Raw genomic sequence first — 22,972 nt, forward strand, 5'->3', positions numbered from 1 at the left:
ACTTTCAGATGCTTTTGGCCTTTTAAGGCTGCACAGCAATATTTAAAATCATTGCATTTTGCTTGTGAGTAATGCTTGTGAGTAACAACAACAGAAAAATTGGCAGGTGATAAATTTGGATAAGTTCTGTGTCACCTACCAGTTAAAATAGAGAATAGTCATTATTATTTTTAATAAGATGATTACTCTTCCTTTAGCTATTTTTTTTTCTCACTTAGATGCCACAGCAAGTGGAGTACAATCTCACTGAAGCATAAAATGAATTATTTGTTTGACTGCTTAACATCCTCCACCTGTTACTTCCTAAAAGATTAAAAAGAATAAAGTTAATAAAAAAAAATCACAAGCTGAGGGCCAACACCTGAATTTAGTATGTTTGTCAGGAGTTGTGGTCTGTTCTATGGATATTCTGGCTGCTCTTTATGACAGAATAGGAAATAAAAAACACAAGCTTTTAATGTTAGAAAAACTTGTTTACGATTTTTGTTTATCTATTTATTATTTAAATTAATGTCAGCAGTAGTGTTATACAGTGCTCCTACTGATGGGTTTGCCAAAACTTCAATTTTTAATTCAAACAGTTTTCATGCAGACAGGATTGCTCTTGTTTGTATAAGTCTTTATGGGACTCTTTGATTACAGGTGTGATTTGTCTTGAGGCCTCGAGTATATTAAATCTGCAGTTCAAAATCAAGTTTTAGTGCTGATGGAGCAAGTCCACATAACTGAAACTTAAATGACTGTGCATGTTAAATCTTCCAAACTAAAATACATGCTGTAGTTGGAATTGTGACAAGCAGGGAAACTGAGTTACTTGGAAAGAAGTTAATTAATTTTTTTTTAATGCTTGTAACAACATGCAAAAGTGAATGGATACAGTTTGTTTTCCTGAGATTTACTTGTAGCTTGTCACTAGGTACAATTCTTAAACATTCTTATTGAAGGTGATAAATGTATCAGGAATTCATACATTTGTAAGTTTTGTGTGAATAATTGAATGTACAGAAATATTTGCTTTAAAATTTTTATAGTTGTTTATACTCAAAGTATCTGATGGGCAAAATAAAGCAGCGATTTGATTGGGGTTCTTTTCCTCAGGGGGGAGAGGAAGAGAGGGGCAGGACTTTCTTTAACCCCTCTGAAGAAGACTTAGTGTTTGTATGGGGCTGCTGAATCACGACCTGAACCTCTGATTAATCACCTGAGGTGAGCAATGAGTCAACCACGGGAGCACAGGTGAAGGCAATTCACCAGTGCTGCAGAAAGGGGTGGAGTCTGGCTCCACCTCTCCTAGACCCATTTAAGAGCTGACTGCCAGTGGGGAAGGATCTCTCTGGAGATCTGCTCCACTGGAGTCCATCTTGCGAGCCCAGGATAGGGTGAGTGACTTCCTTTCCTTACTCCAATATAACAATTACATCAGCTAAGCTCCTGGATATACCGTACCATCTGTATATCCACTGATTATACATATACCATCTGTATATCCATTGATTATACAATGTCCATGATAATTGTGAATGTGTTGAGGTTTTCCCGTTATATGTGTTTGTAGCAGAGGTCAGAATTTTTTCCTGAGTTCTGGTTTATGATTTTAGTTCATTAGCCAGGTGCACCAGTAGTTCTCTTATGTTGTGTCTGGCAAGTTCCTCTATATTATCAACTTAGAAATCAGCAAAGGTAATGCTTGATTTTATTTTTTAATTTTTTTTTTCCATATTGATGGAATCATAGAAAGCTGATCCTACATGAAAACAACACTGGCAGAAGCTAGTTAACAGATTAACAGATTATCTCTGTATGAGAACTGCTGAATCATGGCCTGAACCTCTGATTGATCACCTGAGGTGAGCAATGAGTCAGCTATGGGACCACAGATGAAGGAATTCACCTGTGCTGTTAGAAGGGGTCGAGCCTGGCTCCACCTCTCCTAGACCCATTTAAGAGCTGACTGCCAGTGGGGAAGGATCTCTTTCTGGAAATCCCTCCTTTGGAGTTTTACAGCGAGCCTAGGACAAGGGTCAGCACTTTATCTATTTTCTTTCTGGTATGATAACCTGCTTAGCTAAACTCTCTTGTTTATTTCATAATAATTAGTCTGTATATTCATTGATTATATAATCTGTTCACAGATGCAGAAGTCTTGTATTCCACTGCTGACAATGCAGAAGTATTAATCAAAGTTAGTGTTACTTAGCCCCTGCTCAAGCATACTCCTAACAAACATCAGTTTTAATCATGAATTTGTTTTGTGAAGAAAAGCAAAACTCTACTGTAAAGAAATCGATCATTGAAAGACGTCCAATATAAGTATTTTAAGTGTTTTTAAAGCATCAGCTTTAGTGAAAGGTTTGTATTCTTGCTACACAGCTTCTGTAAAATTCTTTCTTCTTTAGCTCTGTGAAATTCATTACTTTTTTCTTTTTAATTTATTCCAGTTAATTAGAAGAGGAAGCTTATAGTTTATTTTGTGTGTATGCAAACATAGAATAAACAGGCCATGATCTTCCTTATATTCTACTGTAACCAATAATTAATAATTTCCATAGTTAAAAATCAAATTTAAATCTCATGCATTTTTAATGAATTTTTTGAATCATCATTATGTGAATAAATTATTGATGAACATTGGTAATAAATTATTGATTATTGAAGTCCTGCATCAAATACCCCCTGAAGCACAGCGTAAATAAGCAGCGTGGAGCTCACGCTGCTTGCACAAGTCTCTGTGCTCCTGCTCTCATTAAGATCTGCCTTTGCTCTACAGAAGTCTTCTTAAAAGTTTTTTCAAAGGCAAATTTAAAAATCTTCTTACTGTCTGATACAAAGCATTACTCTATTAGGTGCCCCAGCTCTATTTGGATAATTGGTGCTGGTAGTGTTGGAGAAGAGGAGCAGGATAAAAGAAATCTAGGATTTGAGATATTCTTCTATGCTCTATAATTTCTTGCAGTAGCTTACTTTATACAGCTTTATGGGGAAAAAAAAAAAAATGTAAGTGTATAAACGATGACTACTTTCCTTTAGCTATATCTATCTCATGTTTTTCCACACCCCAGTATTTGGGGCAGTAGACCATACCAGCTTTAGAATTCCCTACCAGAGATCTGTGTGTGTGTCAGCTCATCTGATTCAATGCCAGAGCAGAAAGCGTGCTCAACTGGAATAAACTGGTTAGCACCATGTCCAAATGGGTTTTGAATACCTCTAATGATGGACACTACACATCCTATCCAGGTGACTTTATGCTAGTGCTTGGCCACCCTCCCAGTGAAGGAGCCGAGGGATCAGTGTGGAGGAGGGAGGCAGGACAGCCTAAGCTGCAGCAGAAACATTTCTGCAGCTGCATGGTGAACCAGGTCAAAAGTCTGACGAAGCTGACAAAAAAGGTGTTTTCAGATAGATTGTATTTCCTACTGGCTTCACTGGGAAATCATAATTGGCACTGCAGAAGTTCAAGCAGCTGCTTGGACGCGCATCATTTAATCCTGATGATTGAAGCCTAAGACTCTTTTCTGATGGAAGGCATCATCATATCTTGCTGTTCAGAAATCTTATTTACTTCATCTGTGCAGAAGATGGTGAATGCAAAAGAGACTGACCAAATAGCTAGATGGCTATTTTGCTTGAGAGAGCTTCAGAGAGAAGGATTTGCTGTCTTAGCAGTCTGAGACTTCCTGTGTACAATTACATAAGTAGTATGCTCACAATATGCAAAGTATGAAACTGTGATGTTGTGTATGAGTGACTGGAAAAGCATGATGATGTAACTTTTCAAAAGAAATAATGTAAATTTCTTGGCTCTGCATCCAGTAGAGGCAACCCAACTTAAATGTGTAGGAGGAGGGGTTGGTGTTTTTGTAGGTGTGCCGCTGGCATATCAAGACACACCAACACTTAGCCAATATGCTCCTGGGGGGGGGAATGAATTGACCGCATCATCCTAGTTGCACAACATGGTCCACCTTCTGCCACCCTGTGCCATTCTGTGCTTATAATTTAAAACTAGCTATATGGTAGTATGTCTGGGAATTACAGGCTGAGTAAAAAAGAAAAAACAAAACTTTTCTGCTTAGCAGAATAAAAAATGACTTTAGTGGGGACCTAAAATAGTGCAACAGCCCAGAACTTGCTGATGGGGTAGTTCCTTATTGACAGATTTGGTGTTATATGTAGTGCAAAATTGCTATTGACTTCAAAAGGTAAGTAAGTGGATACCGAAGTAAGAATAAGGTGCCTGAATACCTTTTTGTAAAATACTTAATCCTGAACCGAGCATAGGATACTGAAGGCTTTGTTGGTCTATGGAAGCCCTAAATTCCCTCTGAATGCAGTTATAAACTCCAGTATCTCTTGTAGTAGACTTTGATAATGCTGCTAGGAATTCTGCACTGTTTGGCATATAAAGGTTACTGCCTAAGTGTGTTACGCTGCGTTATGCCATGGTTTTAGTCTACCTTATTCTTATATTTGTAAACCAAATGTGGTAAAAATGCAATAAAGAAGCATATAGCTATTAATAACTGATTTGCTTTTTTGAGGTGATGTCTTTTTTGTGTTAAGATGTTGGTGTTAATTCTAAACATTTGTGGTCCTATTTTTCTTCTTTTCCATATGCCAGCTCGCTTTCTAATCATACTGAGATGGTTCACATAAGGTTAAAAGGGTTGGATGTTGCTACTTTGGAGTTATACTAAATTCACCAATGTAAGCTATGTCCACTGTAGTTTATCGTCCAGTCGTAATGCTGCCATGCAGTATTTTTGAATAAGATCTGTAGCTTGGTTATTAATTTTTTAACATCTAATTTTCATTACATGTACTAGAAATACTCATTCAAGTTTTTTTTTGATAAGTTCTTTGAAAGAGATCTTTTTTTCCTAACCATTGTGCACTGTAGTGATCAGTTGTTATTTTGTTGTTTTTTAATCATGCATTTTGTTCAACCGCTCAATGGATAACAGCATTTGTATTTATTCTCATAAGCTGATGCTTAGTTTCTACACACAAGCTGTTGTGAGAAGTTACTACAGTTCCTTTCCTTGAGGCGAATGACCTACAGCAATAAGAGACAAAAATTTTGTCAAAAAGTAACAGAGCTATTTTAAAACAGTATATTCAGCAGAGAATCAACAAGACACTTTATCAGGGAAACTGTTCTTAAGTTAATGAAGTGTAGCATTCTATATTTATTTACAAAATCTCTGCGTAATGACTTTTTAGAAGCCTTTACAAATAGGCATAATTTGATTTTTTTGTAGAGAATCCTCTTGGAAGAGAAATATCCTGGAGACACCTCTGGGAAGTAGTTTTGAAAACTATGTGCCTATAGAATCTTTTCAGAAGTGCACATGAAACATTCATCTTAGGTAAGAGGGAAATGGAAGTAGAAATATCTATTTCATTTGAATCCTGTTAATTTGTGTTCACTATATCCTGTTTCAGAAACTCAGTTCTCAAAGGAATTTTGAAATATAGGCACAATATAGGAAAAAAAAAAAGGTAGTCTGTGAGTACAGTCTCAGGATAGCAGAGATTTGCTGTATACTGGGCTACGGTGAAGTTGTGACACTAAGGGACATGATTTTAGTAATGGGACTTGATAGGTCGAATTGAAGACTGGACTTAGTCTCGAACATCTTTTCCAATCTGGATGATTTTGTGATAACTTGGCTAACAAGTAAGAGATGAGTTATTGTCCAGTTAAAGTGGATTGCCTTAAGGGTTGGAGATAATATATAATGAGCCCTGGAATCGCTTTATCTTCGTGATTTTATATTTTACACATAAAATTTTAATCTATTGTGGCCATTGCTATTCTTTTTTTTCCCCTTTGATTCAGTGCTAACGTATGGCACTGCAGTTCATATTGTATGACATTTTCTTAGTTAAAGGAAAGAAACGAAGCATGTCAGCTTATCAGTAAAAGTGCATTTAAAAGAGTGTCAGCGTTGTGGTGTAATTCTGTATATGATGATGTGGAATTTCTCATGGTTCTCAATGTAAAGTCAGATAATATGAGTCTTCCATCATAGTTGTAAGAAGTTGTTAAAACTGAACCTGAGCAATAACACTTGGCTTAATTAAAGTTTTGCATTTCCAAGAAATATATGGAAATAGAATATCGGGCAGGATGCCAACATCACTTCATAAAATATAAGATTACTAGTGCAGTTGAATTCACAAAATTAGTTAACAGAAATATCTTTATGGAGATCCCAGTGGAATGTTTTATTACATGAGAGCTATTCTCAGAAGGTTTAGCTTCAATGATTATTCAGTTCTGATGGTCTCTGTGATCTTGAAAGGGAAAAATAGCTTGCTGATCATGAAGTTTCAGAGTAGCTGAGGATGGATTCTGGAATGGACCTCTGGAGACGGCCAGTCCATCACCCTCCTTAAGGCTGGGTCAGACAGAGGAGGTTGCCTCACGTAGTTTACAATCGGACTTTGAATATCTCCAAGAATAGAGACTCCACCCACTCTTTTGGCAGCCTGTTAATGAGGTGTTTGGTCTCACTAACAGTGGAAAAAGTGTTTTCTAATGTTTAGATCGAACTTGCACAGACTGAAGTATGGCATCTCTTCTGTCACTTTGCATCACTGAAAAAAGCTTGGCTTTGCCTATACTACTTAGTCCATCAGACGTTTGTACACATTGGTAGGCTGTCCCTGAGTTTTCTCCTCTACTTTCTAAACAGTTATGCCTTTCTCTCTGCCTCACCTTATGAGAAGGATATTTCAGTGTCTTCAGTACTATCAGTGTTTCCTCACTCTAATATTTTCATGCAACACTGGCACTATGAAGCCTTGAGCTAGACACTAGTATCCCCTCCTGGTGTACTGACCTGAGTCAGTGCTGGACTTTGGTCTGCAGATCACAACCCTTTGAATGTGGCATCTCAGCCTACCTCACAACCTGCTTACCTGTCTGTATTTCACCAGTTCATCTGAGGATGTCACAGGAGATGGTGCTGAAAGCCTTGCTAATTTCAAGATAAACTATGTCCACTACTCTCAATAAATCAGCTGGCCGTTAGGTTAGCCAATGGTTCTCTTTCTTAAATACATTTTGACTACTTCCCATCATTAACTTATCCTTCAGGTATTTATAAATGATTTCCAAGATTATTTACTGCATCATCTTCCCAGGAATAGAAGTGAGTATGACTAGTCTGTAGCTCTCCACGTTCTCCTCATTGCTCTACGTTAAGACAGGAGTAGCATTTGCTTCTGGTCTTCATGAACCTTCCTTGGTGCCAAGACTTTTCAAGGTAGTCTGAGAGTGGTCTTGAACTTACATTAGCTATCTCCATTGGCACTCAATCAGAGCATCTCAACTGTCAGCTCACACAGCTGTCTAGCTTGTTTAACTTCCTGAACTCTATAGAGTTTTAGCAAAACTGGTGTCCCTAATACAGTAGTTTGTTATAGGCAGTATTATCGTGCTGATGGAATGTGGAGCTTTACTATTTGCACTGAAAGAAACATGCCAAGCATACTACGTTGCATAGGTATCAAAAACTATATGCAGTTATTTTTATGGAAGGGGGAAAACGTGAAGATTTGACATGAAATGAAAGCTTAGCTGTTTGAGAATACTGTCTGAGCTGATGGCGTGTTCTCTGGTTGTACTAGTTCAAAATATAAGATAGGAAGATCTATGTAAATTGAAGTCAAAAGAAATAATAGTTTTAGCTTTTGTGATCATAAGTGTTTTTATTAGAGTGCTGTCCAATTGGAATGTTCAGACTTTTCTGTAATATTTAGTTTAAATCTCTACTGAAAATTCATTCTATTAAAGGTCATAGTTAAGTGTTAATATCCATTACCTCTATGAAATACCAAAGAGTCAGCAACTGAGGCTGGATACTGAATAAATATAAGTTGGATTCCTGGAAAATCTTTTTCATTATCTTTGTAGCTGCTAAAATGAAATTAAATAATAATCTTAAAACTCCACTAGCCTTAATTATGCACTTGTACTCATTGAAATTTCCTGGAGCTAGATGGGAAAGTAACTGCTTGCCTCAGTCAGCATAAAGATATGCACAAATGGAGCTTTTGGATTAGATTAACACTGGAGTCTGTTCAGTTTAATAGCGGTTACATCTGATGTTTCAAAAAACTTGATGCACAAGGTAAGCAAAGAAAAGTACTCAGGATTTCCATGAAGTATCATGAATCTTAGTTCTCCAGATGCTGTCTGCTAGAACATTGGCTGTGTCCAAATAGCATGCCTGTTTGAGCAGGCTACTTTAGTGGATATAAAAGCAGAAGTTACATGTCTAAGTGTGTCTTTCTCTTTCTCAAATGATAGTTATGCTATACTTAAATGATTGTAATTGGTTAAAATATAATTCACTAGCTGAAATTTGGCTGAGCTCAGCTTGAAACTAAATGTGCAGTTGGTGGTTTAAAAAAGTGACAAAAGCTGCTAAAATATTCAGCACTAAGAATATCTTTGGCTACTTAAATACTTCAGGAACTGTGGCTGAATAGGGTAGTCGCAGTCATTGTAATGCACTACAACCTTCTCTTCTTTCCCATTATGCTGTTTATATCCTGCTTGAATGGAAATATATTTTCATTTCCTGATAGCCTCCTCTTTGCAGCTTAAAACTTTCAGCAGATGGGAATATTAGAGGAATATTATTACCTCTGCTTCTGCTTTGAGCTGAGAGTGCAATAGGACTGTGAAAAGATTCAGCAAAATAGCAAAAACTTCCTTGCCTGGTTCTCGAGCAGCCCATGCTATTAGGAACTATCTTGGTAGTGTCAGAGATGTCATTAGCTAGTAGTGGGAGAGCCATTAAACTATGCTAATTATTTCAGCAAGTTCTATTCTAAACTATCTAAATATTAGAGATAAAGAAAGCAGTACATCCTCCAGAAAGGCTTTTGAATACGGCTCTGCTTCTGCATGGTCGCATTTCAAGACTGACTGCAAAAGTCTGCAGTAAAACTGTGAATTAGCCACTGCTTAGCTGCGAGGATATGACCCCTTTTTCTCTTCCTCAAGTCTTTCAAACTCTTTCAAACAGTTCTTAAAATTCCCTGATCTTACTGGAAAGATAAATGATGTGTTCAGCTTTTTCTTTCTCACATTGTTTTGTATCTATAAAAGGACTGTAATAGAAATTTATTGTCTGCCCTGAAGCTTAAGGATTTTTAGTTTTAATCGTGTTTTTAGTGGTCCTTTGATTTTGAATTCAGAGCAAAAATTGATGTGACAGAAAGAACATCTAGTCTTGATAAGGATTTCGGATATTCTGTGTAATTGTGATTGACATCTCTTAAAATAGCATGTTGTTAACGTATAGGTCAAATATAGAATGGTTTTTTCTTTACTTTCACAGACTCGCCTCATTTCAGACAGAACCTCAAAATCTCTACAACATCTGCCAGTTTGACTTTATACCATCAACAGCAATGAGCTCCACAACACAACCAGGTCAGTCTGCTTCTTTCTTTTTTTGTACCTCACTTATGCAGAATACTGTCCTGTATTAGGATATACAGAACTTTGTGGTGATGAAATGGATTTGGCAAGTGACTGATATGCCAGCTACAATTCATGAGATGTGACTACCTTATAAAACAAGATAAAGGCTATGCAGGTTAAGAAAGCTATTTTTCGAGGAGTATCAAATCAATTTCAAGCCAGTGCTTTCTTAATATTTTTATAAAACTTATAAAGAAATTGAATAATCACATCTGGATATGAATAACCATTTTAAAATGTTTTAATTTTTAATGCTTGTGTTTAGTGATTATATTTTTATTTGCACAACTGCTTTCTTTAAAGAAAGAATGCAGATGGCATTCTGTTGTTTTTAGGTCTAAAGCTGTATTTGCCCACACCGGGCGTTCACTGCAGAGCTTCTTCCTTTATGGATGCCTAACAGGTGTTTCTGGATGTGCTTCACCTCATGCCTGGAAAATGAGCTACTGCAGGTGAAACTGCAGTAGGTAGTGAACTATTAGTACCTATAGCCTGTGTTCAAACTTCCAAAGAAAGAATGCTGCATATGGAACGTGCATTGACTTGAGCCCTTTTGAGGAGCAAGAGTCCCCAGTTCAAATCTGTGCAATGTTGCATATGGTTCACGCTTCATTCACCCACACTGCATGTATCTATTCCTAGTACTGTTGGTAAAATAACCCTTTACAGGTGGCTTATTTTATAACTGCTTTGCTTTTGTACAAACAGCTTATAAAAGCATCAGGGAAAATGCTGTAACAGTAAGCTCTGTTTATGTGCTAGATGCCCTATCTCATAGAAATATAATTCATTGAGGTTTCTTGGAGAATTGTTGTCTGTAGAGTTGAAATATGGCAGTAATTGCTCTTACACTGAGTAAAACAGCTGGGTTTCATGCTTTTCTTGTTGTAGTGTGATTCAGTACATGCAGTGAATTATCCATACAAATCATCATGGGGTATGCAGTATAGAGACATTTCTTTATTTTATCTGTATTCAAGTAACTAGTAAGAAATTATTTTATACTTTCCTAAATGTACAGTTCAAGTTCCAAGATACACCATTCAATTTGATCACTTTCTAATGTATCTTTTCTTGCAGTAGATGGTATACAGAAGCCTATAGCCAAAATGAAGCTGGTTTTCATTTAAAAAAAAAAAAATAGTAAATTTTCCAGTAATCTCACTACTGTGAAAACATTTATAAATGTTGCATTCATATCTGCTGTCTTTCTAAATCCAATAAAGGAGAAGCATTCAATATAACAAGGTTACTTGTAAAGGCATCTAGGCACTTTAGAAATATTTCAATAGAAATTGGATGCCTAAATGTCTTTAAATGTAGTCCTTAGGATCTACTCTTCCCAGACTTTCACTATCCTCAGTTAACCGACATCCCAATCGAGTTCCACCAACAATTTTGATATTGCTTCAGTGTGTATCATGTTCAGTTTTCCTTGTTTTCACACTGAACTAATTAAAACAAGTTAAGTACCTTTGACACACAAAAGCGTCTGTTGAAAATTAAGCCACTGATTGGCATGAAAGGGGAAGACAAAGCAAAATGTACTGATCTCATAGAAGGGACTATAAGATAGGAATATCCTAAATCCACAGATTTCTTAATGAATATCACAAGGAAGTGATAGCACTTCTGTTCCATTGGCCATATTTAGAGCATTCTTCTGGAAAGTAGAAATATTTTGAAATTTCAGAACTAGTGATCAAGGGTTTATCTTTTCTGCTAATGGAAAATGGTTGGTTAGGAAACAGCTGAAACACTGAGCAACAGCATGAAGAACACAGTGAGTTGCCTAAATGAATGAAAAATTGTTATGCGTTCTTTTAGCACTTTTGAGAACTTCACATTTTTAAAAGAACTTGTCAGGAAGCTTGCACAGTGTATGACTGAAGTGCCTTTGCATTGCTTTTAACTTTTGGTACAAATTGAGTCTCCACGCTTTCCTATTTGAAGATGTATGTGAAACATGCTTCTACTTTATACATCTGTTCTAATTTTCATTTTTCTAAATTGATATTCTCTACTTTTCTGAGAGTTACTAGCTATGCACCACGTCTTTCAGCTTTTGTACAGATTTTAAAAGGTAGAATGGTTTATATACATTTTATATGTGTATCCTGATCACTGAATTTACTTTCTGATTCAGAAGGGAAGCAGGCTCACTGTCTGCTGCCTATGGCACTACACTGATGTCCTCATATATGAACAATGCAGTACATTGTACAGAGCCAGGATTTCATTTAAAATACTTATCACTGTGTTATCTCACTAGAGAAGTTCTAGCACCTTTGGGAAATCACATTAGAGGTTGACAGACAGCAGGGGGAATGAAATCTCAGCTCTGCTAAAGAGAATAAGACTACCAAATTCAGCATATCTGTACCTAGTAGCTTAATTTCAACATATAAAAAGTATTAGAGAGATTTAATGAAGAGTCAAGTAGTCAGAAAATGCCATTATTAAGTTTGCATGGAAAACTTTAATTAGTCTTCCTAAAATGTATGCAGTATCATACAGTGTGAATTGTATGTTGACGTACTATTTCTCAGAAGGATCTGTTGTTTGTTCAACACACAAAATGCTCTGTAGTCTCTTAATGAAAATCTACTTAACAGTCTTCTGTTCAGTACATTGTCCATTTTCTACCTGCATACTTTTCAGAGCAGATTTTGAGGATGGGGGACTTAATTCTCTCTATTATCTGTGTGAGCTCTTGTATGCTGCTAACAATCGCACTATCACAGAACTTGAACATGCTTATGGACTTCTGTTCCTGAACTGTAGTGAGATGTTGGAATGTTGTAATTTTAATTTTTCAATGGGAAGATGAGCAAAGGAGTAATTAGGATTTTTAAAACAAAGTTTGTATGGCCAACGTGATACTCAGGTCTTTGTGTTATAAGAAAACTGCTTTACTGTGCCATGCTGGAGTTCTTCCCATCTAATGGGAAAATTCATGGCTTCATAGCTTGTGTATAAGCCTCTTAGTAGTTCAAACTGCAGATTTGCTCCTCTTGGAGCTGTGAGAGCATTTGGATTTAGTTATTTATTAGTTTTAAGAAAGAGGCCAACATCTCTCCCATTGCCAGTTTTACCTGAGGAAACTTCACTTTTTCACCAAGCACATACTCTCTGGCACACACAGGGTTATGAAACTTACGGGCAATATCACTAACCGAAACCACATTTTCCTTAGTCCCTGTCTCTTGCATTATGTGGATTTTGGGAAATACTTATCTTTTGTTGATTCAGCAGTTAGTGGGGTTGCTTCATGTCTTAATGCTTTCTAGTGTCTGTAGACTAGTACATGGATATAGAAGCACATTTACAAGATGACTCTCTCCCTACCTGTTTTTGACTTTGAAGGGCTTCTAGAGTGAATAGTGGCCTTTGTTAAAAGCTTGAAATGAGGCAAGTTTTATCTGGACTCCAGTCTTGTGCCCTGCTAAGGGTAAATGCTGTGCACCAAACAGGATGAGCTTATTTCAGTATCTCTTCTCTCTCCTACTCAAGGGATTCCAAGATGTGTTTTCTGTTGTGTTTTGTCACCTTTTCATGGTAACTCAAACTTCTGATTCAAGAATAGCCACTGTGATAAAGTGAAAGAGATTATACTGATAGGAATGTCCTCCCATTTGTGTGAGTGGTTAACACTTGATTGTTAACGTTTTAGAAGATTTAAAATTACTGAATTCTCTTATTGAATCCACTCATTTTACTTCTAAGATTCTGTAATAGTGGATGAAGAATGCCTCGTACCCCAAAAGAGATACTGGATTGGCATTGACATGGGCAGTGGTTTTAATGATAAAAGCCTGCTGGAGATGTGTTGACTAGTGTTAAAGTAGAGGTTTTTATGCTCTTGCTTTTTTTTCCCTGTGAAAATCTTGTGCTTCTTCAGACAATAGGTTGCCATTTTCTGCTACAGCCAGTAGTTAAAGCGGTTTAATGTAATTTCTTGGTGAGAAGCTGTAAACATTCCCATTTAGTATAGACTATATTCAAAAACACATTTTCTATTGTGCAATACTGGAATGCTACTTCATATAAAAATCAGCCTGTGTGCCTTCTGTATCAGCTGAATTGTCCATAGGGTTTTTGTAACATCAGTATTTTATGTCATGGCTGTAGATTACAGCAGAATGGTATTTCTGCTTTTTATTTTAGAGTTTATCTGGCCCACATTTAAAAAACTTATGTGTGAAGCTTATGTATGTACATTCATATGTTCTTATCTTCTGTGTGAACAGAATACCTTAAAAAAAAAAACAAACAAAAAGAAAACAAACAAAAAGCGAGTTGCAAATTGGTAAAGCAGTGGAACTCTGTAACTGAATTTAGCCATTTCAAAGATGGTTTGTTTTGTCAATAAGAAAGCTCGAAATGCTATAGGTGGCTTAAAGTATTGTGTATCATGCTATACTTCTCTGTATTTTCCGATGGGATCTCTGAAGTCCTTGAAGTATTTCTATTAACAGAAGCATTGTGCTGTGGTGTAGAAGTAGAGGAAATATTTATTTAGAATTGCTTTCCCTTGATAGTTAAAATGTCAGATAGGCCATTGAGAGACCTGATGTGGAACTAGAAAGAATTATGCATGTTTTATTGAAATATTATCTGAGAAATCCCTTTATATAGGATTTGTTTGCAGCACCAGTGCACATAAGTATTTCCTTAGGTTGTATGATGGTGCAGTGAATAGGTCTCCTGTGTAGCAACATTGACTTGCAATAACACTACAACCTGTTAAATTGGTCTCAACTCTCTGAACCTTGAGGGACCAGACTCTTTCTAATCTGTAGGGCTAGGAAGTAAATGCTGAATCCCAACAGGGAAGATGCTGGTGTTTAGTTGTTTGCTTCACTTGTTATAAATTGTAAGATCATTAAGGAAATGTTTACATCCTGTTGCTACTGCATGTTCTCTACTGGTCTGTAGAAAAAGATTTAGACAGAAAAAAAAAATGTTTATTTGCTCTTAAATGGAATAGCTAAACTGTTGTTTTAAGTGAGACTTGTTTTTCTATAATACTAAATAATACCCAAGTGGTGAGTTATTACTCATGGATGTATTTTGGAGTCATTTGTCTCTGACTGCCTAATGTTTTGAAATGTATAGCTGTGTGGTTTGGGATTTTTTTTCCTGTTACATAAATACCAGTTCGGTTCCTAAGGAGTCTAACCCTTGCTTCTTTTCTGAACAAGTCATTTAAAATTAATTCAATACAGCATTTCTTACCCAGATTTTTTTAAAAGAAAAACAAGACCTATTAGAAATGGTGGTCCATAAATATTTCTGTAAAGATGAAGATCATGGGGACATGAAAACACTGGGTTTTTGTCTTGTGCCTAAAGAAAAGTTCAGGGTGATCCTGTTCTGCCTCCTGTCATCCTGATCATTCAGGTTTTGTTCTATGCTTGTCACTGTGAAATTGAAAATAACATTGGAATATTTTAGTTGAACCACTTCTATTAAAAACAAAACCAAAAGTTCTTTGCTAATTCATGGAATTACTTCAGGTAGAATAATCTCTGTTGGGGAAGATGGGCAAGTGATATTGATAGAGGATATTAATAGATGATATAGAAAAAGTACCTGGAAATCTGAACTGACGAGCAGCTTTGTAGCTATTGCAAACTATTACTAAATAGAATGTGTTATATTACGGAAAGCTGCCCATCGATTAGGATGAGAGAGCTTCTCAGTATCCCTGGGATCTTTCTGGTTTTCAAAAATATGCCATTGTAGGCTCACTGCTAAAGAGAACAGAGAAGAGATTCAAATTTGCAAAACTTACTCATTTACATCTAGGTAAAATCAGTTTTTTTTTTTTACTGTACCTGCACCGTAATTATGGAATTAAAATCACAATCATATATTTTTGATGTTTAATATTTTGGAAATAATTTTTTCATTTTGTTCTTCAACATTACTTATTTTTTCAGGTCTTCAGTATTTTTAAGAGCTACTTGTTGCTGCAGTCAATCTGAAAGTGATTTTAATTTCCTCAGACTCTGGGGGAACAGAGAGGAGCTGGGCACTGAATATTGTTTCTGCTGTTACATCACTTTTTTTTTTTTTTTAATTCTGTTTTTTTTATAAGTATTGTTTCTTCCCGTTGAGGGATTGCTTGCTCCCTCTTTTTTTTGTTTTGCTTTTCTGTTTTTTTCATAAGTCTTTTTCCTCATAGTCCTGAAGATTAAACATAAAAAATGCTTCAAATTGGTATTAACACTGCTGATTTAATATTAAAATCCAGTGAAAGGTTACACTAGTGTCCAGTAACAGTCCATGAACCAGGAGATAGTTCAAGAATATTATAATTGTATAAGCAAATTTCTAAATGTTATAAAATCTAGGAGCATATTTTGTTTTAAATACATATAGATACACATAAAGGTAAACATATATTTTTATTTTGTGTGACCTCAGGGAAGGCAAATCAGAAGATTCTATTTTATAGAGAATGAAATGTGGTATTGTAACTCGTGTCAGCTAACGTGATTCTGATGAAATAAAAGCTACAGCTTTTCAAACAAATGGTTAATATTTTTAGTGGTAGAAAGCTTGCTTGATATAAGATAATTGTTGAGGAATATAATTAGGCTTCTGTGGTATGTGACAATCTGTTGAAAATCACACTATCCAAAATCATTACAGCATTAAATGAAATAAAAACTGTCTAACAGATCTCAGAAAGCATTGTGCATAGGGAAAATTTTCATTCTCTGAAGATTTTCCTAGGAAATTTTTGTAGAAATTTATTTTACTTTAACATCATTCACTATTTTTATCAATTATCTAGAGAAAAATATTAATTCTGGTAATGCGAAGATCAATTATGTTGGGATAAATATGTTTTTTAAGGTTATATGGATCTACTTGATTAAGTTGCTTCTTTTGAAGAATAAACATTTTCATCAAATAAAGGAAGCAAGGATGTGTAAGAGGAAAATTGTAGAATATTCATTAAAAGGAGCCTGTAAATATCCTGTAAGACTGTTGCCAACCCTATGGCATGGGAGCTGAGTGCTAAGTAATGCTTTTGCTATGGTGGCCAAAGCTGGTACTGGGGATAGGGAGAAGCTTCGACTGAACAGCAACGAATGTAGAGTTTCTGTTTGAGTGGAAAGAAGAGCTGGTCAGGGTCAAGCTAAACTTTTCGTTGAGTCTCCCTTTAGACTAAGTGTACAAAGCTATTCTTAGAGTGCTGGCTCTATTTCTGATAGCAACGCTTCCGAAAGGGCTTTGAATGAGATTTTTCAAAAATAATGCAGAGTCTGGAAAACAATGTATTGAAAGAAGCATCAGGAATTCAGTCTGTCTTCTTTTCAGAAGGTTGAGAGACTATGTGATGTAAAATAAATAAATAAATAAAAAAAATACGTATGACACTCATGTGCCAAAGATTTTAGATACATAAGATATTTAATTTTACAGAGGAACTTTAATGATATCTGTTTGGTGAAGATGAAACCAGACAAATTCAGGTTAGCAATTGGGCTGCTTTTTTTCAGTCTTGTTAATTAACCATTGGAACATGCAAGATAATGATAGGGATCTAAGTCTTTATGTAGAACATCTTTACAATCTATTAATCCTGAAAGCTGCACAGAAGTTGCGTTAGTTGACACAAAATATATGAAAAAATATTCATGTGCTCTTACTGAAGAGAAGTCTGCCATTTCTCTAAGTAAATCTGGAAAATCAGGAAATACATCTTTGCTTCTGCTTTGCTGCTTGTTTAAGATGTTTTGTGGTAGCACGCAACTTGCACAATGGGAGCATCTTGCTTTGCTTTATTGAAGCTCGGCTGCACTTGATGTAAACTCTTCAACCTAAACTGTGAAGCTTTCCCTAAGTACATACGTTTGCTTTGAGAAGAGGATGGAAATAACGTCAGGATCTGGAACGAGTCAACTAGAGGAAGTGACTATGCCACATTAATTCCAGGAAGTTTGTAAGTACCATATTGTGATGCTGGGATATGAATGCTGTACTGGGCCTTACCCCTGTGGTGTCCGAGGGGCTGCAGCTCTAACAGATAGACAGGTGGATTTGGACCCATGGCCACTTCTAGGCTGGGAGCTAAGCAAGGACATCACAAGAACCTACTCTTCTGTCCATGGGCTGCTAAGTCTGATGCACACAGAAGGCTCAGAAAGTGCCATCAGAACTGTAAGGTTTAGGAAATTGTTTTTATAGTACCTAGATAAGCAACAAAATCATTTTTTAAATGTCACTCTTAGCTTGGGAAGCCCTTAAAACTCTTATTTGAGAACACAGGTAGTGTAGGAGGTGCATATGATTCTCTGCACAGCTGTAAACTTATTTTGCTTCTGAGTGATGTCACTCATCAAGTTGCTGATTCACTTCAGTGAGTACCAAATGATTTGGTGTCAGGAGTCACTGCTGTTTGTCTGTCAGTGTGTGGGGAGGGAGATGAAGAAATGACAGCATGGGAATGAATGAGAGTAACCAGCAGTGGGAGAACAGGGGAACTGTGCAAGTCAGGAAGCCTCTAAGGGGAGATTACATTTTGAGAATGGCCTTGTTCAGTGGTAGACTAGAATAAGCACCTCTGGTTCTTCCTCTTCTCATTGACTGTTCAGTTGTTCCAGGTGTATTTATTTGTGTGGCCATAGGGTGAATGAGATTTGGGAACTGATCCAGCTCATTTGTTCCCAAGGGGGGGAAAAAAAAAGTATTGTTTTTAGCCTGGATTTGTTTCTCGTTGTGGTTTACTACATAGCCACACAAACAATGTTACTGGCAAGGAGAGGAAGAAAAATACAAGATTAAATTGTGTACTGCCTTTAAAAGAATTGCTCACAAGTAATGTTTAAGCAGAAGCATGGTCAGTCTCCAGTACTGCAAGATTACTTAGGTCTAGGTAAAGCTGGAGGGGAAATACTAAGAATTTCATATTATCATTCATTAACATATCTTCAACTTATTGGCCATTTCTGGTCTTTATATATTAAAAGAAGCCAGTTCTGTCTTGAGTTTGGAGGCCCACTGGACCTTTTCATCCTTCAGCTCAGATGACCAACAAGTTCAATTGTCGGTCATAGAGTGCCATTTTAAAATTCAGTACCTGGAATATTTTACTATTTAATATGCAGCATAAGGCAGTTAGAATGATGTGAAACTTGTTTTGTTGAAATGAAATGCCCCATTCCTGGAGATGTTTGAGGCCAGGTTGGACGGGGTTCTGGTCAACCTTATCTAGCAGGCGGCAGTCCTGTCCATGGCAGAAGGGGCTGGAAATGGATGGGCTTTAAGTTCCCTTACAACCTGATGATTCTGTGAAAGATCATGCAATAATTTATGACATTAACTTTTTTTAGTGATCTGTTCCTAAAATATAAAATGATGCATTATACAGAAATATAAAAATGAAGTTTTCAAACTTCCTTTTAATTTCTTTATTTGTTAAATTAGCTGCTTAGATATTGATGATATTAACACCTTAAAAAAAGGTGTGTTTACCAACTTTTAATTTTTCTTCCACCCACACACCACATCCTAATTTTGTCTTTAGCAGCCCAGATGTGTTTCTGCAGAATAAGTGTTTCTGTAGTGATAATTAAAACACTTATAACAGGTAATTTTCAGATTTCAGGGTAACTCATAAAAAGCAGGACTATTTTGTAGCATCTTAATTTTGAAGCTGGTGATGATTTCAAATTTTCATTACAAACTCTGAAATGTTATAGTCTGTGAAATATGTTAATCCAGAAATTAAGTACTGCTTTGTTGCATATCCAAACTGGAGGTCTAAAGGGACCAAACCTAAGACTGTATTTTGTGCTGTGTGAGTTGTGGGTTGGATCCAGGCTCTGTTGAATGAACGGAACTTGTGGTTTGAACTTATCTCAAGACATATTTGAAAAATCCTTGATCATCCCTGTGGGTGATTTTTTTTTTTAGACACCTGTCTTAAAAATTGATGGTAGTATGAATTACAGGATCTTGATGACCTGATTCTATGTGTGATTATACCTGGAAAGATAAGTTTCTTATTCTTCATACGCTGCAGTTAACGCACACAAGATTTGTAAACTCTTAAGATATTTTTTTCAAAGTTTAATGTGGTCTGAAATAGATCAATAAAATAAATATCTTATTTTGGACTGTTGCTCATGTCAGATAAGGAAAGGATTTGAAGTAATGTAATTCCTAGATAACGTCTGTTTTGTGTGTGTGCGCTAAGTTGTGACGAAAGCTGACAGATGTTTTAGTTGGGCAGCCGTTAGGAGTCCTACAGCAAAACCTAATTCTGGAGAGAACTGTAATCTCTGAGTCTGTGATGTGGTGTGCTGGAGGGTATGGCTTCTGGCTGGGAATTTTGGCTTCTAGAAAGGAGGGCAACCTGAGATTATTTGGCAAAACTCCTTTCAGTGGAATCTGGAATGTTAGCAATTTTTTGCTCTACTCATGGACAGTTTCTATGAAAACAGAGCACCAAGTCATATTAGTATTTCTCAATTCCAAACCAGTGTCCTTTGTCACAAATTAACTACTGATCAGTCTGCAGATTTGAGAACTAGTGATTGCTACCACCCTTTTTTCCTCTTCATATCTTTAGCATGAGTTTCCTAGGGTTTGTTAGTGTTTCTTTTCAGTCTCCTCTTTGATGGATTCATTTCTTTAATCTTTTGACATAGATAATACTACTAAGTCTTGTAGTATTTTTCAGTTTTATCTCTTAGATTCTCCATTTGCCACCTAAAAATGGGTATCTCCTAGTTAGTGGGGGGGGGGGGGAACCAGAAATCTTCACCTTGCATCTCCACCTTCCACTTTTAATGGCATTTTGGAGAGCTGCCTGTTCTTCGAATAGCTTTTTACTGTTGGCTACTCTAAATTTTAGTAGCCAACAGTAGTTTAGTGCAATATATCGTAAAAGTGGGATCAGGGTTACTATTATCCACTCTTCTATATGTTGCTTTATATTTCTGAGTTTTGTTTGATTATTGTTTGCTCATTGTTTATTTTTTCATTTCTACCCAAAATGTATTACTTCTTAGTTTCCCTTGTATTTCATCATATCTATTTATGACTTTCCACCTCCTGTATTAGAATAACTAGAATTCTAATATTTTTTATAATGTTTAACTGTCCCAACCTTCTTTTATCCGCAGTTGTTGTATATTGATTTTTTTTTAGTTTTGCTTTAAACTGCATAAGTGTTCTTCATATCTAGTCCTTCTGAGACAGCTTTCTTCTTTCTGAAATTACTTCGTAACAGTTGATCCATGGAACTTCCTCTAAAGGATTCTTTAGGCAAAGAAATGTGATTTCTTGACAGCGTCACTCCAGTGCAGTGGTCTGTCTGACCTTGATACTTAAGTTGTTTCTATCCAGAAACTGTATGTAGACAATAAAAAACAAAGGAAAAGTTACCTTACACAGGAATGCAGAGTTTGTTAATCTCTCATTGCTTAATAACTCCTAATTTGCAGATATAGTCATTCTCAAGTGTCTAGATTATGTATTAACCAGGATTCATGTCCCTCCCGATTTGGCTTGTAGGACTTGGCCACAGCGCAAGTGATGAAGATGACAGATGCTCACATCTGTCTTCCTCTACATACTAATATATTCAGCTACATCTGTACTCTGCAGAAATGAGATATAGGCTCTTCAAAACTAAATGTCTATGTGATACATATATGGATGTTTCACGTTGTCTTTATTTGTGATTCTTGCTATGCTGGGCAATGGAGAATGACCTGAATGGAAAATTTATGAAGGTTTACTTATCTGGGGCATGGTAGAGGAAAAAGATGTTTTCTGTAAGTATGCAGACCTGTTAATTATTGTGTATTCTCACTTTTCTGTGAATCACATAATGTCCTAATCAGAGGTGCAAAATGATGTTAATTGTTTCAACAGTCAGCTTTCTAACTCTGGAACAGCATTAGCAATCCTTTGTCTCATTATAACATGCAGCCTATGTGCTATTTCCACTTAATTGGGATCTTCTCGTTAAGAATAGAGGAAGTTGAGTCTGAATAATGATGCCAGCAATGTATTTCAACAGAAGCTATTTAACAGGAGCTGAGCAGATCCTCTGCTTTAAAATAAAGAAAGAAATAAGATAAAACTAGTCTGCATTTTGAGGCGGCAGCAGCATTTTGAGGCAGTACTCTGCAATAAAGGCTCTCTAGGCTACATGAAGAAAACAGACATCAGATATTTTTCACAGCTTCCCCTAGGGTACTTGCAGTTGTTCCTCTAGCCTTGAAGTGTATCTTTAGTGAGGTCAAGTGAATACAGCTCATTTAGATATTCCTGACTCAGCTCTTAGAAGCTGCTGTGGGTGCTGACAGCTCTTCTGTATTGCTCAAAAGATGTCTGATATACTAGTAAATCTTTTTTTTTCTGCATCAAAACGTTCAGAATTTGCTGTAGACAAGCTTTTGTGGACACACTTTCAAGTAAGTGTAAGCTAGGATGGGGTAATCTTGAAATAGCCTCTGAGTGCTTTGTATATTCTGTCCAGCTTTTTCTCAAAACATAACGTTCCTGTATGAAATGACTATATAACTTTTCCCTCATGTTATTTCTGTGACTTCATCAGTGTTTTACCTTTTCAAACTGTTATGTTAGAATATGCATTTTGCTTGGATACACTTGCGGACTCTACTTGCTCTCCCTAGCTGAAAATGCAAGAAAGTCATGTGTGCTCTCCTTAATTCATTAGCATCTAAGGAAGTTGTGACAGATGACAAATAATGTTTTGATATCGATCAACTATCAGGAGTACTTACAGACTTGCAGAGGGCAGGGAGACACCTGTCCTATGGGTACAGTTCTGTCTGTACAAAGGGATTTTAGTAATATAGTTTTTTTCAGCAATATAAGAAACTCTCAACTGATCAACTGAAAAATGAACCAAAAATATCCTATGTTCTCCCTTGAACCCTTCTCATGTGTGCATTTAATAGCCTCATGACAGGGTTTAGTTGTACAGGAAAGACCTGGTATATTAGAATTAAAAAATCATATGTAAATTGCATATGCATTTCTGTGCATGTATATCTGCAAATAGGCTTTCCAGTGCTTTCTAGGCTTGCAGTATTCATGGTTTTGACAGCTGCAGAGCTTTAGGAGGAGCTTACAGTCACTCTAAATCATGTGTGTTTTCTTGTTCAATATTAATGTTCTAAGATGGCAGGGACAATATTTACCTAATACTTTGGTTGCACAGCATACAGAGACAAGCTGTCTGGGTCATCTATAGATTCCATTGGGAAAAGAGATTTTCTTGTGGAGCAGTTGGATATATGTGCTCTACCACTAGAACATGCAAGGAGAATGCTATTTCTGTAGCAAATCATCCTGTTGTCTAGCACTTTCTTCTCCTTCCTGCCAGTCAAGCTCTGTAAAGATGCTTTCTGCAGTCCTGTGGAGAGATTGGAGGTGGGCACGGTCTCTTTAATTAGTGCACGTGATGTT

The 22,972-nt window shown here is 36.4% G+C and overlaps 1 protein-coding gene across 1 annotated transcript in view; it reads left to right on the forward strand.

Moving 5' to 3' along the window:
• HDAC9 (histone deacetylase 9) overlaps positions 1 to 22,972 on the forward strand; it is a 465,688-nt gene that overhangs the window by 49,584 nt on the left and 393,132 nt on the right. The window contains exon 4 of the mRNA XM_019616457.3: positions 9,360 to 9,454. Coding sequence (XP_019472002.2) covers positions 9,360 to 9,454 — 95 coding nt within the window. The remainder of the gene's footprint in view (positions 1 to 9,359; positions 9,455 to 22,972) is intronic.

The sequence above is a fragment of the Meleagris gallopavo genome, chromosome 6, assembly GCF_905368555.1.
Source record: "Meleagris gallopavo chromosome 6, MGAL_WU_HG_1.1, whole genome shotgun sequence".
Taxonomy (NCBI): Eukaryota; Metazoa; Chordata; class Aves; order Galliformes; family Phasianidae; genus Meleagris; species Meleagris gallopavo.